We start from the raw sequence: 14822 nt of genomic DNA on the forward strand, positions 1-14822 counted from the left end.
ATTTGAGATATTATCTTGGAAAGCATGGATAGAAGAATGGGAAAGAGGAAACTAATACAGAGGATTTTAATCATAGTACATGAATAATAATAGTACATGAGTGGCATCTGTATATTATAGATTTTGCATATAAATATCTTTGTTCGTAAGTGCCTCTTGTGATACATACTATTTTACATATATTTATTGTATAATTATTTTATGTTTAAGATAAAGTAACGTATTGCTAATAAATTTTCAATTTAGAACTATCATATTTATGAATCCTACTGCTAGGATAGGTTCCATTTTATAAGTTATACGGGAGAGAGACCAGCTTACATTTATTGTTCTTGCACACTAACCCTTCATGAATTGGAAAATGTGTACATAAGAACGTTCTTGCCTTTCACTTGTAGACTCAGTAATCATTAAGAAATGAACATTTGTATTAGCTGATTAAGCAAAAAGTTATTTTGATTGTTATATGGTTGAACATTTCTCAGTCATGAACATTTCTCATATAAATGTGATGAATACTAATGTTCTCCAAATCATCCAAACATCTACTGCATCTATTAACTCCCTTTTAGTTCAAATCGTGTGTCTGTCTTTCCCATTAATTGTAATATTTTGGAGTGGATGTTGAAAAGCCCTGAAGCAGTCTCCCAGCCAGTCGTCTTCTTTTGAACTCTCAACCAATATGTGGAGTTATTCCTGATAAGACAACAGCAAAATAGTGGTATCCATCAAAGTGTGGGTCTGGAGTGTTTTTATCAAGCAGGCCTTCCCCTAGCCTATGCAAGTTATAATCTCTCATAAACAAACTTGCATAATAGACCCTGGAGATTTTGGTATGGTATGTTACTTCAGTTGAAACCTAGTGTATTCTAAATTATGACAGATAATGTTTCTAATAATATTAAATATTGCTTACCACAATAAATTATAGGATATATGACATTTAAAAATGACTAAACTATTTGTTTTCAATTATTTTAATAGATGCAGGATTTATTTCAATTCCTTTAAAATTTTGTCCACTTGGTCCTGGACACTACCCTTGTAAAATTTTGTTGACATCAAACTATGATGTGCGTGTCTATTACATTGAAGGTGTGGTAAATGAAGACCAACCAGAGGCAACATTTGAGTTTGAGACACCAGCACTTGAACCTCTTACCCAGAACATTCCTTTAGTAAGTGCAGACTTGTTTTTGTACCTGTAAAGAAATTTTAAATTTACTCATTTTTCTTGAAAGTTTGAGACTTTTAAGTCTAAAATAACCTAATATTAGACACATTAGCAGGGAAAAATAACATTTATTAATATGCCGAAACATGGAAGCCACACACACAGTAACAGACTGGAAGACAGAGCCAGAAAGTTGAAGTTTACTTAGAAGCTAAACAAAGGATCAGAGCTTGGGCTTCTATGTGGAGGGGAGACTGTGGCTGACTCTGGATGATTAAGGAGAGCTGGATATAGTGAGCACGAATAATCTTGCTATGTAGGTAATGTCTTCCAGGTAACGGCCACCTGCCTTAGTCTCTGGCTGGACTACTTGTAAGATTTCCAACCTTTTCCTCCTGTAAATAGATCTTTCCTAGACAGAAAGAGGTATGCTAGATAGCAAAGCCTGTTTGCATCCACTTTTTACTAATGTAGATTCGTTCATAGATGTAAATTTATTCTACAAGAGTAGCCTTTCAGAGTTATTTTATCTGTGTTTCATCAGATATTTCTTGAAACATTTTAAAGAAATACATTTCAGAATAGCTTATTTTGAGTTTCCTTACCTACTGCTACCATATTAATTAAAGACTGCAAACTTTCATTCAGACTTACTACAGATTGAAAGTTGTATCATCTGCTGCCAATTATTCGGCCTCACTGAGGTCAAAGTTTCTTCCTGAATATAAATTACTATCATACTGTCCACATGATCATTTATTTTAATTGCTCTCTGTCCTTAAAAAAGTATCTCCAATATCCTAAACCTATCCTCAGATTCCTAACAAAAAGTTATGACTTCCTGGCTTCACCAGAGTTATGAACTCCCTCTCACACATTCTGTTCCAAACTCTATTGTGATCTTTTGACTAAAATGGGTTCATGAGCACTGAGAACAGTGATTGACAGTAGCTTGGGTTCCTATTCAAGTGATAATATAGCACAAGACATACTGTAATTGTAAGGAACTATGGGTTTTGAAAGTGATAATTTGGTTTTTGCTTGTTTAATTATTAAAGATATAACAAAAGTCACAACATAGGGTATAAACTAATCTGTAAAATGTCATCTGTGTTGCCAGTTTGAACATGTTTTATTTCTGTTAGGCATAATTGTGTCCACCAGTACTACATTGCTATTATAATAGTAGGTAGCAAATCAAACCAAGAAATACATCTCTAGTTATTAAATGATCCATCAAATACTATTCCTGTGTGACATAGAAAGAATATATTTATTCTTCGGCTTCTTAACATTTTCAGTAATCATTCTCTAATGAATTTCAGCAGTCATTCTTTAATGACTTTAATGATTTTAATACTGGAATTTTAATGTAATGAATATTACACTATGTACTTTCACTGAAAATACCAGGAATGTGTTTGTAACTCAACTTCATCAACATGATCCCTCTGATGTTTTGCACATTTTTTTTTCTTTTCATCCATAGACTAATGAAACAAAGAAAGAGTGGAAATGTCAAGTTAAAATAGAAGGAAAATGGTTTTCTGGACCTTCCATTTTTCATGTAAGACCAAATGAAACTGTGCAGTATCCTCTCACTTTCAAACCTATTTCAGAGTGTGAAATAATGGTAAGAACTCATTGATTGTTTTCCCAGTATTAATATGTAAATAAGTGAATGTATATAGTAATGTATATTAATTCATCACTTTTTGTGAAAATTTATGTTTTCCATAAAGTTAATAATTTTTTCTTGAAATTTAAATTAATGTTTTTGGTTTGAGGGGTAAAATATTTTGAAAATCATATTGCTGTTGTAGTTGGATTATTTTTACATCAGGTGCTGAATAACATAAATTTATTTCTCCTTTATTTCCTACTCATTACACAAATCACTCCCTGAAACTTATGTTCATAAGGCAGTAATTATGGGGATGTATAACAGGGTTTGAACCCAAGGCCTCCTCCTTGAGCTATACCTGCAGCTCCCCTCTCTTTTATTTTTTGAGACAGTGTCTTGTTAAGTTGCTCAGTTGGGGCTGAAACTTGTGGCCCTTCTGTATCAGACTCCAACAGTGTTGGAATTGTAGGCATACACCAAGAAACCTAAGACAATAATTTTTTGACGAGTAAGTAAACATAATAGCAATTGTTGCCTATGAGAATGTGTCTATTTACATTATGCTTTAGGGCAAATAAAGAAAAATGTGAGATTTTCACCAACAATTTATTCAGTAGAAACATTGATATGTGAAGTGGAAAAGCCAATGACTGACACCTATCTATAAACTAATTTCTTTAGACTCAATATGAATATCATGACAGAGGTTGTTTTTGACCTATGACCACTATAGAGCTGAAATTTGACTGGTTTGTCATAGGGTAAACTTACTCTCAAAAATGAAGTGGATGGTATGGAGCATATCTTCAACATAAAAGGGATTGGAAAAAAACCCCTGGCTTTTGGAACCATCATTATGAATTGCAAAGTGGGGGATATAGCTAATAAATCCATACTAGTGCCTAATTATTCAATGACTATTGTAACATTTGAGGTAAGATTCTTTTCATTTTGAAAGTGTTGTATTTTGCATATATATTAAATTATGAGATATGTAGCAGTTTTATGAAAAATGTAAAACATTTCCTTTTACGTAATGTGCTGAACCAATGACACAAAAGTAGATTTTTAAAAATTTTATCTTTTATTAATCTAACAGCTGTTTAATTTCAGCTACAAGTGCAATTAATAATAAATATGTTTATATGTAATTAGTAGTATATTAGTGCAACACATTAAAATCTATTTTAAGTCGTGTACTTTTGCTTGAAGAAATTGTACATATCAATAAAATATTGCTTCAAAAAATTTAGAAGCAATTCTAAATTTTTAAGAAGTGATATATACATACAGGAAATATTACTACTGGTAATCAATGGCTTAGGACCATTTTCTTCCTGCTGATCAAGCATAGGCCATTTATTTTGGTGAAAGGAAATGGGCTTTATGCAAACCTAGCTCAAAGGTGATGGAGGCTCCTTTGTCTCAGATCAACATCTCACTGTATCAAGGATGCAAAATCTTTTTGTAAGTAAAAAAGGAAGTGCAGGAGGAACACAATGAGACAATAGGTATCTCCAGGCTTGCTTAATCACTCTCTGGCAGCTTCCTCTTGTTCTTTCCTTTTCCTGTAGAACGGAAACTGGGCCCAGAGCTCCTAATGCCAACATCTACAAGTTCTCTTTATTTTCTTTGTTTACGCGGAGAAGAAAGTGAGTTGATGATTACATCATTCTACAGAAGGAAGTTTAGCAGAGCTACTTATCTATAAAAGAAGAGGCCACTTTTCTCTAGAAACAAAAGAATATTTCCAGGCTGGGTACACTGTCATTCGTCAAATGTGAATAGTAGTGGAAATGTGAAAAAATGCATAACTATTGTTTTTTCTGAAGTTTTGTATGTTTCTCTACTTGTGTAATTGAAGCTATTCTTTAGTAAAAATTTCTGGAATGGGACTGAGGCACAATGGTAGAGCACATGCTTTACTTGTACAAGGCTCTATATTCAAACAACAGCATCTCTCACTTCCATCTTTATTGACAAATAATTATGTGCTCAATACAATCCTCAAGAGAAGTTTTAACCGTCTACCAATGTACCTAACATAGATGCTTTAATTCTACTTTCGAGTGCATTTCTTCTCTCCTTTTGTTGTAACCTTAAATTATATATACCTAATTCTCTTCTTTCCTCATTAGATTACAAATCAAATGAAATTTTCCTCATGTCATCCCTAGCTATAAAAACTCCCAATGTCATGTTTTGCCTTCAGAGTTAAGTCCATTTTCCCCAAAAGAGCTTTTTGTGTCCATCAATAGTTTGTTCTTGCTTATCTCTTCAGCTTTATCTTTTGCCACTTGTAGCTCTAACAACATTTAGACCTTTGTAGATGGTATGTTCTTTTTCTATGATCTGAAAATTTTCTGCCAAATTCTGTATTGTTTTGGCTTGTATCTAGAAGCATTGCAAACCTTATGCACTCCTCTCATGGAGCTTTGGGGGAATTTACTAGATCATGTTTGTGATACAAGATTAGTGTGTGTGATAATTGGATTGGTCCAGTGACAGGATTAACATATTTCTGGGTGTAGCTAGGTAGATTTGCTGAACTGGAAGTCCCACTTTGGATGTGTATCTCACAAACCAATGAATTTGTAAGATGGATGGAAAATAAAGAGAGAGGAAAGCTTACTGCTGTTGCTGCTGCTGCTGCTGTTATTTTCTGCTCTCCCTGACACAGACTGTTTCTCCTCTGCCATGACTGCCAATTTGGAGCCAAATGTATGTGATCGAGAACCTCTACAAATTGTGAGCTGAATTGAACCTTTCCTTCTTTAATTTGTGGATGCTGGGTACCTTTTTTCCAACCAAGAAGAAATAACCAAGATATTTATTTTCCGTATATCTGTGTTTAAGTCCTTTCATTTTTAGGACAAAAGTTAAAACTATTTTTTCCAATATTATTCTCTACATACATAAACTTGATTTAGATTATTGTCTCTGTCTCCATGATCTTTTTGTATGTACCTCACCATCACACCTACTACTTCAAGTTGCTATCAATTGTTTGTCATTCCCATCTGATGATAAACTTGTAGGAGAGGGTAATCCTCTCTTCCTCATATTTGCATAGAGCATACATTATAATATTCAGTACATGACAATATTTGAACGAAGATATGTTTAGTGTACAGATAACAATATAATGAGTGGCAGTTAAAGGAGAAAGAAAGTTAATCAGTTACTGTCTCATCTTTGGGAAAAAAATAGCCCAAACCCACAATTTAAAGAAATACAGATTTGTTTTCATCTATGGATTTTAGAGGATTCAGTCTATGGCTATTTGGCTCCAATTCAGAAACGGCATAATGGTGGAGGAAAAGTGTTCACCCCATGACATCCAGGCATCAGACTGAGAGAGATAGTGTCCTTGAGGGGAAAAAAATAGAACTTTCCAGGTCACATCCCCAGTTATCCTCATCTAACCAGGCCCTATCTACTAACAGCAAAATTGCTTTGAACTCATCAGCAGACTAATCGAATGTTGAGCATAGAGGTTCTGTGATTCATCTCCTTACAAACACATGGGGTTTTGGGGGACATTTCAGATCTAAATTGTAACATGTCACCACCGCCTGATTCCCCAATTATTTCCCTCTCATTATACAAATTGCACTTAGTCCATTCCTCAGAATTGTCAGTCTTAGTGTTTACAACAATGACAAATAGTCCATGTGCAAAGTTTCCCGATTTTCTCAGAGAACACTTAGCATACCTTCTTGTGAATTTCACTTGCAATTTCTTGATTATTATTGATGCCATGTACTTTTTATGGTGAAAAAGAATGTGTAGTTACAATTATCTAGCTAGACTTAATTTAAATGACCCCAATTTTGTTGGCATCTTACAAAGCATAATAAATAAGGGTCAAACATATTTCTCCTTCCTCATCCATTAGGCCTGTTCAGGTTATTGACCTTGGCTCCATTAGTGTATAGAGCTTCTTCATAAATTACTTGGTCTGGTTGTTTTTAACTTTGACATCCACAATAAATATGAGTATCTGTTTTCTTTGTGGAGGAATCGCTGGTCAGTGGGAACTCCATGATGATATATAGTGGCCAGTCTTATTTCTCTTGAGAGTCCTCTTTCAAGGATATTTTGACTGCCTCTGAATTCATAATGTCTTGGATTGCCAGGAAGTGGGTGATGTAAAGATTCTTTTGTGTGTGGCTGTGAGTGCCTTTTGATAATTCTTTCTTGGCCTTTTAAGTCATTTGCTTTGGCTTCAGCCTTAGGAAAAACAGGAATTTCAAAGCAATCTTAGTGAACAGGCATGCAGATCACTGTTTCATATGTCCCTTGGTCATGTCTTCTTTGCAAAACCTTGTCTTAAGGCTCCTTGTACATTTTAAATTATTTGGAGTTTTGTTACTGAGATAGTATGTATTTCGTACTAAAAATTTTAAATACTCTCTGATATGTGATTTGTAATTTTTTGTCTCAGTTCATAAGTTGTCTTTTCATCATATTGTTCATTCCCTTTGCTATAGAGAAGCTTTCTGAATTTGATGAGGTTCCATCTGTTTTTTGTTTGTTTGTTTGTTTCTCAGATTTTGGTGCCCTATCTAATAATTCATTGCCAAGACTAATGCTCAAGAATATTTCCACTATTTTTCTTTGAGGATTTTTCTTACTTCTCAGGATTGCTTTGACTACTCAAGATCTTTGGTATCCTATTGTTAATGAAATAATTATCTTGAGATTCCTTCACTTCCATATTCCTTGCAACATTATTCACAACAGACAAAATAAGAAAAAAAGTCTTAAGTGATTATCAGTAGATGATTGGATACACAAAATACCCTGTGTGTGTGTGTGAGGTAGGATATTATACAGTCACAAAATTCTTGCCATTTACCATAGCATGAATCACCTGGGTGACATTTTGCTAAGTGAAATAATTCAGGGACTGAGGGGCAGATGAAAAAATGTTGGAGCTTTAATGTACATCTGGGTGACTTTATTCAATAGTGCTTTGTATTATACTTACAATTTGCTAAAACAGTACAACTTAAAAGTCTTCATCACAGACATAAAATATAGTAATTACAACTTGATGGATATGTCACTTTTCTCTCATTACTGTGATAAATTACCTGACACCAAAATTAAGGAAGGAGACATTTATTTAGCTTAGCGTTTTTGGAGGTTTCAATTCATATTCAGCTGGCTCCAAGGCAAGGTGGCATGGCTAAGGGGCAATGGTTCATGAAGGCAACAAGTGACAAGATTTAAAGAGCAAAAAGGAAGATCTTGCCTCCTTCCCTCCCTTATATCGTATGCCAGATCCCCAACCCTGGATGGGTGCAGCACTCACACTTCCAATCTTGGCATTAGACAATGAACTAATCACAAATGCTAGATACAGCACCTCCATGACTGTATGAGTCTTTGGGGGTTATCTAAACACAAACTGTAACATCAGTTATGCATTAGAAGTACAAAAAATAAGCAAGAAAAAACTTCTTATTGAGGTTTACCATAGGCCAACAAAACTCCTCTACTTAATTGGTATAACTCACCTTTGTCCTTTGTCTGAAAGGAATATAGGGATGCTTACCCTTGGAAGTCAGGTGTAAATTTCTTTTCCACAAGGGAAGAAGGGAATCAAGAATACCCAGGAAATGAAACACAGAGAGAATTTATTTATTTATCATCTCATTGTGCTTCTTCATCTTATTTGCCATAAAAAGCTATGTAAACTTGACTATAGTGAGAAAGAAATTTGAGCAAAAGGCCTTCTTGTCATTTGGGAGTTTGCATAGGTTTTTCTCTTTTCATCAAAATGAATTGTCTCCCGTGTTTTTAGGGGGAATGATAGACCACAATATGGACTTTAGCTTCTGGTTACCATTACCAGTGGGGCCTTGTAAGACCTGGAAATGGACCCTGGGTCTCTAGGTTTCTGCATATCTATGACCACCTGCAAAGAACAGTACAAGGAAATTCACAACAAAGAAAATATTAATTTATTTACAATTTTGACAGATTGAGGATACAGCATCCTTCCCAATACACAAAAACATAACAGTCTGGAGAAAAGGTAAAACAAACCAGGAAATACTCATATGCAATTTTAGTCAAGCTTGGGTCCAGAGGGCAGGATATGTCAAATTCTCTTTATTTTCTTTATATCTCAGTCAAAAGAAAATTGGAGAAACAGTATACTTTTAAACAAAATCTTGATTTTTAAACATCTAAACTACTAGCACAAATGAAAAACTGAAAAAGGGAAAGATCTGAGAGAGTGTACTGAAATTAATTTGGTAGTATTTCATAAAAATGGAAGAATATGGAAAAGAATTGAAAAAATCTACATATCTAAAGATAGATATATGCACTTGGACACATTATAGTGAAATATTCAAAAGATAAAGGAAAACACAGAGTTGTCAAAAATGAAAATTAAAAAAATATAAAATAAAATAAAAAATTAAAACATTTCCCAGGCCTGGGATATAGCTCAGGAACACAAGTGCCTTCCTGACAACACAGTCCCAAGTTTAATTTCCGGTACACACACAAAAAAAGGATGAAAAGTTTTGAAAAACTTAAGAAATTTTCAGTGAAGTTGCCACATTTTTTTCATAAGAAACTATAGGGACTGGATGATATGGGATGATACTTTTTAAATCCTGAAAGAAAAAGCCTGTCAAGCAGGAATTTCATATATAATAAAACTATGCTTCAATAGTAAAAGAGCAACTAAAATGTTCCAAGCTAAAGCAAAACTGAGTATATTTATCTCTAGAAGATATTCTCTTTAAGGAATGCTAGAAGTCCATCAACATGAAGTAAAAGTGCAGTAGGAGGGGCTGGAGGTTTAGCTCAGCGGCATAAGCGCCTGCCTTGCAAGCAGGCAGTCGTGAATTCGATCCCTGGTACCGATAAAAAGGAAAAAGACAAAAAAAAAAAAAAAAGTGCAGTAGGAGAACTCAAATCCATATAAAGGCAAAGAACTCTAATAAAGATGACAGCATAGGTAAATATAATATACAACTAAGTATGAGCTCTTTATAATTCTTTTGGTACTATATAATTTAAAAGAAAACTAAAAATACCACTAATTCTATGCTGACAGGCTTAAATGTTTAAAAATAGATTAGCTATGAAAACAGTAATATTGTTAAGTGTGGTGGTGTGCCACAGTAATCTTAGCACTCAGAAGTCTGAGGCAAGAGGATTACAGTGAGTTACAGGCCAGCCTGGACTACACACTGAAAGTTTGTCTCAAAAAAACAACACAAAACAAAACAGTACATGAGAGAGAAAGAGTTGACAGTATTAAAGCAAAGTTTGTGTGTACCATAAAATTTTAACTAGGTCTAATCCAAAAGTACATTATTCTATTCTTTTGTATTATTTTAAAATGATACTTATAATCCATAGAACAACATAGAAAATAACTCAAAAATAGGGTGAAGCAATTATAAAAGGAATTAAAAGGGCAGTAGAAAATATCCAACCCAAAATCTAGCAGATTTAGAGGATTATAGAAACAAAAGTGACACAAGATTTAATAAGATACTCAAGTTTAAATACTTTATGGTTTTTCTCATATGAGAAAATCAAGTCAAATAAAAGAATGAAGTAAAGGAAAGGAAAGGTTATATGACTATAAAATGAAGTGGTACTCTGCTATGAAGAAGATAAATTTGGAGCATTCCCTGGAAAATGGATACATCTTGAGATCAAAAGTTTAAATGAAATAAATGAGACATGCAAACCGAAATATTGCATGGTCTCTTTTATATGAAAAACTCAAAGTATAAAGAAATTAAATAGTGGAATAACAACGGATAATCAGAGTAAGGATATAAAACTTACAAAAGGAAATGGCGCTAATAATTGGAAGGAGGAAGAAGGGAGGAGAGAGAGGGTTGGAGAAGGGTATTAAAATAAGAAAAGTTAAGAAGTGTTTTGTACGTGTACCAACTCCCTGCAATAGATATAATCATTATGTATTAGAAATAAGTATCAATAAAAAAGAAATCCAGAAAAGCTGGTTTAAAAATGGAAGATTTCTGGTTTTTTATCATAAATTAATGAAACACTCAAATCAAATATCAGAGACCAGAACATGTTTCAATTCTAAGCTGCCTGGAGTATCTGCACTTTCAGAAATGTACAAGAGGGGAAAACACTTTCTGAATCTCATTGTGTGACCAATATTATTCCATTGATTGCAAATCCAGATAAAGTAACCTGGAAAAAGGAAACTGCAGACCAGTTTTGCCTAGAATTATAGACAGACTTAAACTGAATGAATACTAACAAACTTAGTCCAGCAACATATTCAAATGATTAAAAAGATAAAATGGATGTAATTGCATTATCAAAGATTATGGTGATCTATGAAATTCCCACATTACTGGAATATCTGAAGATAATTATAAAAAGCAATTCCAAAACAAGTATTGGCAACAATGAAGAAAAAGAGACTTGTGAACTCTATTATTTATAACAATGTAAGTAGATATAGTCATTGTGCAAAACAGCATGTTGCCTCCTCTAAAAATTAAAAAAAAAAAAGAACTAATGTGCCATTCAGTAATTCTAATTCTGAGTATATATCCAAAGAAATTAAATCAGTATATCAAGGAGATATCTGCACTTGCATATTCCTTATTAAATTTTTTCATATTAACTAAGATATATAATCAACATAAGTATGCATCATCGGATGAAATAACAAAGGAAATACAATATATTTGCACCACGAATTCCAATTCAGCTTTAAGAAAGAACTGTTATATTTGACAACATAGATGACCATGAAATATATGATTCTGAGTGAAAAGGCAGAAACAGAAAGCAGATACCATGATGATCTTGTTGATAGGAGGAATCTAAAAAGGTTGAATTTATCAAAGGTAATATTAGAATCATGGTTATCAAAGTCTGTGTTATTGTTAAGGAAAGCAGAAAAGGGTTGCTCAAGCCACAGAATATGTCCCTTAGATGGGAAGAACAATTAAAAACTCTATTTTACATGTGTGTAGTGACACATACCTGGAATTCTAGCATTTCTGAGGCTGAGGTAAACAGATCCCTGCAAGTTCAAGGCCAACCCAGGCTACATAGTGAAATATAAAACACAAAGAAACAGAGACAGAGACAGACTGAGAGAGAGAGACAGAGAGACAAGAGAAATCTATTTTACTATACTTAATAACAATGCAAGCTTTGCATGGTGATGCATACCTGTAATCCCAGCACTTGGGCTGCTGAGGCAGGAGGATCTTTGCAATTTCAAGACCAGCCTGGGCTACAAAGAGTCTTTGAGACCAGCCTGAACTGAATAAGGTGATCCTGTCTCAAAAAGACAGACAAAAAATAAACAAACAAAAGCCAATGCATATTATTAAAAAAGTGTAGATATTAAAAATTCTCACCATGGCATGCTAGTTATGTGAAGCAAAACATGTTAATTAGCTCTATTTGCTATGTTAAAGCATAATTTTTTCAAGTTTGTCAACTAAAACTAGACAACGATTTTTAACAAGTATGTTAAGTTTCAAAACCAGTGATCAAACACTATATATTGTATGATTTCATTTCAAACAATTTTCCATGATAGAAAGATATACAGACACGCAAAGTATAATAGTATTTGACAGTATTTCATAAAGGACCTGATATATTTATGCACCAAGAAACACTGAAAGTTTCATTTAACCTGGATTGTGGTCATGTGCTGCTTAAATATTCCTTATATGCAATGCTAAAACTGATGTACATCATTGTTGAAAGGATTGAATTTAAACAATTCTGAGATTCCATCTCACTCCAGAAAGAATGACTATTATCAAGAAACCAACCAATAACAAATGCTAGTGAAGCTATAGGGCAAAAGGAACTCTTCTCCACTGTTGGTGGGAGTGTAGACTGGTGCAACCATTGTGGAAATCAGTGTGAAGATTCTTCAAAAGAATGAACCTAGAGATTTCACTCAACCCAGATATTCCTCTTCGTGGTATATTCCTGAAAGAATTAATGATATTATACTACAGTGATACATATACACAATCATGTTTATAGCAGCACAGTTTTTAATAGCTAGATTTTGGAAACAGTTCAAATGCCCATCAACTGATGAATGGGTAAAGAAGATGTGTGTTTTTTTTTAATACAGTGGAGTACTGCTCTGTGATAAAGAAAGATAAAATTGAAACATTACTAGCTAAATGTATGTACTTTTAGACCATACTCTTTAATGAAATAAATACTCAATTGTTTCTCTGGTTTGAGAAATCAAATGTGTAAAAAAATACCAAACTGTATGAGAAACTGTGAAAAAATAAGAAAATGTTCAAATGACCAGGGGAACTAGGGAAGGATTAGCAGAAAAGAATAGAAAAGAAGAAAGTGAGAAAGGAAGAAAAAATGGAAACAAAGCTTTAGTGAAAAGAAGGAAAAATGAAATCAAAAAACTTTTTTAAATATAAAGGGGAAAATGGGTTAAAAGGAGTGTAAAGGAAGAGGAAAAAAAAGAATCAAGATATGACATAACACAGGCACAAAAACATTTATGCACAAATTCATTAAAATTATTCTTTTCTTGTACATCAAATTTCATAAAGAAAACTGAACATGACCTGTAATTAATATCCATATTTCTTAACAATCAATGATCTTCAATCAAGTAGTGACAGAAAATAGATATTGCTTTTCTCCAAGAGTGATCTCTTCTGTTTTATTTTTTATAGGTCCATTCTTAAACTTTAATGTTTGTAACCTTTTGTGGCTTGCTTTTCATTTAAGAGTGAACAATTTTAAGGGAATTATGCAAATTAAATGTCAATATATGTAAAATCAACATTAATTTCACATAGTCTAACATGTTAAAAAATAGAAAAGCATTTTATATGGCATTGTATAATTCTTGTTTTCCAATTCTTATTTTCTAGGTGTCTTCAGACCTTCCAATAATAGCGGGGAATCTACAGATCACAATAGAACCAAATAATTCAGGTTCATATGTCATAAATGCATGCCCTTTGAAACGTGGAATACTCAAAGGTATTAAATCCATTTATAAAATAGTATTAACTACCAAACTATGACAGAGATATGATTAGAAGAAACAAAAATGTAATCCATAGATCTTTTAAATAAATAACCCAAAGGGAAATGTAGGTTTGCATTTTAATCATTAACTTTCTACATACAGTAACCACCGGTTTGGGGGCATATATTTTATGAAACACATTATATTTTCTTAACTATTTATTCAACTTTATTTGTTGAATTAATTCCTAAAATTAGAAACATTTACTCGAGTCTTTGCTTTAAAATTTGATATGCATTGTCAAATAGTTATATCAATTTATGAACCCAATAGTACTCTATTAGAATATATTATAAAACAGCTGCATGCATGCACTCAATATATAAAGAACAAGTTTCTTACCGTCCTTGAACAGAGCTACTTGTGTGAGAATGGGGGTGAGATGTGTTCCCAAAGCCGCTGAAAGTAGGAAGGCAAGAAGTGATAGAAGATAATAGCTAGAACTAAGGGCTATGATTCAGCAGGAAATAAGTTTTCCTAATTGTAAGTGAATTAAATGCTCCTTTGATAGACAGAGCCTAATAAGAGGATAACCACAATGTGAGTGACAGAAACTTTAGAAGTATAGGAGGCATATATCTAGTAGCCCCTTATTCTCCATAGAAATACTAGCTTCTCACTCTTGCATGCTTCATCAACAAATCTTCAAGAAAAGTGTATATAATTATCAAGGAAGACATAGAAGAATAGAGACCTATTATAACACATAAATTCAAGAGTCAACTAGATGGCAATATTATTAGCAAACCTAAGGAAAATTTCAGAATGCCAAATGCAATGAACCAAATATTAACAATGCAATGCAATGTACTGTGTGAGAAAAGCCCATATACCTATCCCAACTTTCAAAGTTCTTAATCTCAGGTATCAGCACAGCAAGGATTTTTTAACATGTTCTGAAATCTTCGGATTACTTTTGAAACATTTGGCTTTATAAAACCTATTAGTAA

At 33.2% G+C, this 14822-nt stretch overlaps 1 protein-coding gene across 6 annotated transcripts in view; it reads left to right on the forward strand.

Moving 5' to 3' along the window:
* Cfap47 (cilia and flagella associated protein 47) overlaps nt 1–14822 on the forward strand; it is a 386549-nt gene that overhangs the window by 227631 nt on the left and 144096 nt on the right. For 3 of the 6 annotated variants that reach the window (XM_063245680.1, XM_063245681.1, XM_063245684.1), the window contains 4 exons: nt 985–1178; nt 2664–2807; nt 3559–3732; nt 13712–13823. In XM_063245680.1, coding sequence (XP_063101750.1) covers nt 985–1178; nt 2664–2807; nt 3559–3732; nt 13712–13823 — 624 coding nt within the window. Of the gene's footprint in view, nt 1–984; nt 1179–2663; nt 2809–3558; nt 3733–4372; nt 5655–13711; nt 13824–14822 lie in introns of those variants that run through there. The other 3 variants (XM_063245685.1, XM_063245682.1, XM_063245686.1) reach the window with 3 other exon arrangements.

This window comes from Cavia porcellus, unplaced genomic scaffold (assembly GCF_034190915.1).
Source record: "Cavia porcellus strain 051 isolate PalLab524CR breed Dunkin Hartley unplaced genomic scaffold, mCavPor4.1 scaffold_3, whole genome shotgun sequence".
Lineage (NCBI taxonomy): Eukaryota > Metazoa > Chordata > Mammalia > Rodentia > Caviidae > Cavia > Cavia porcellus.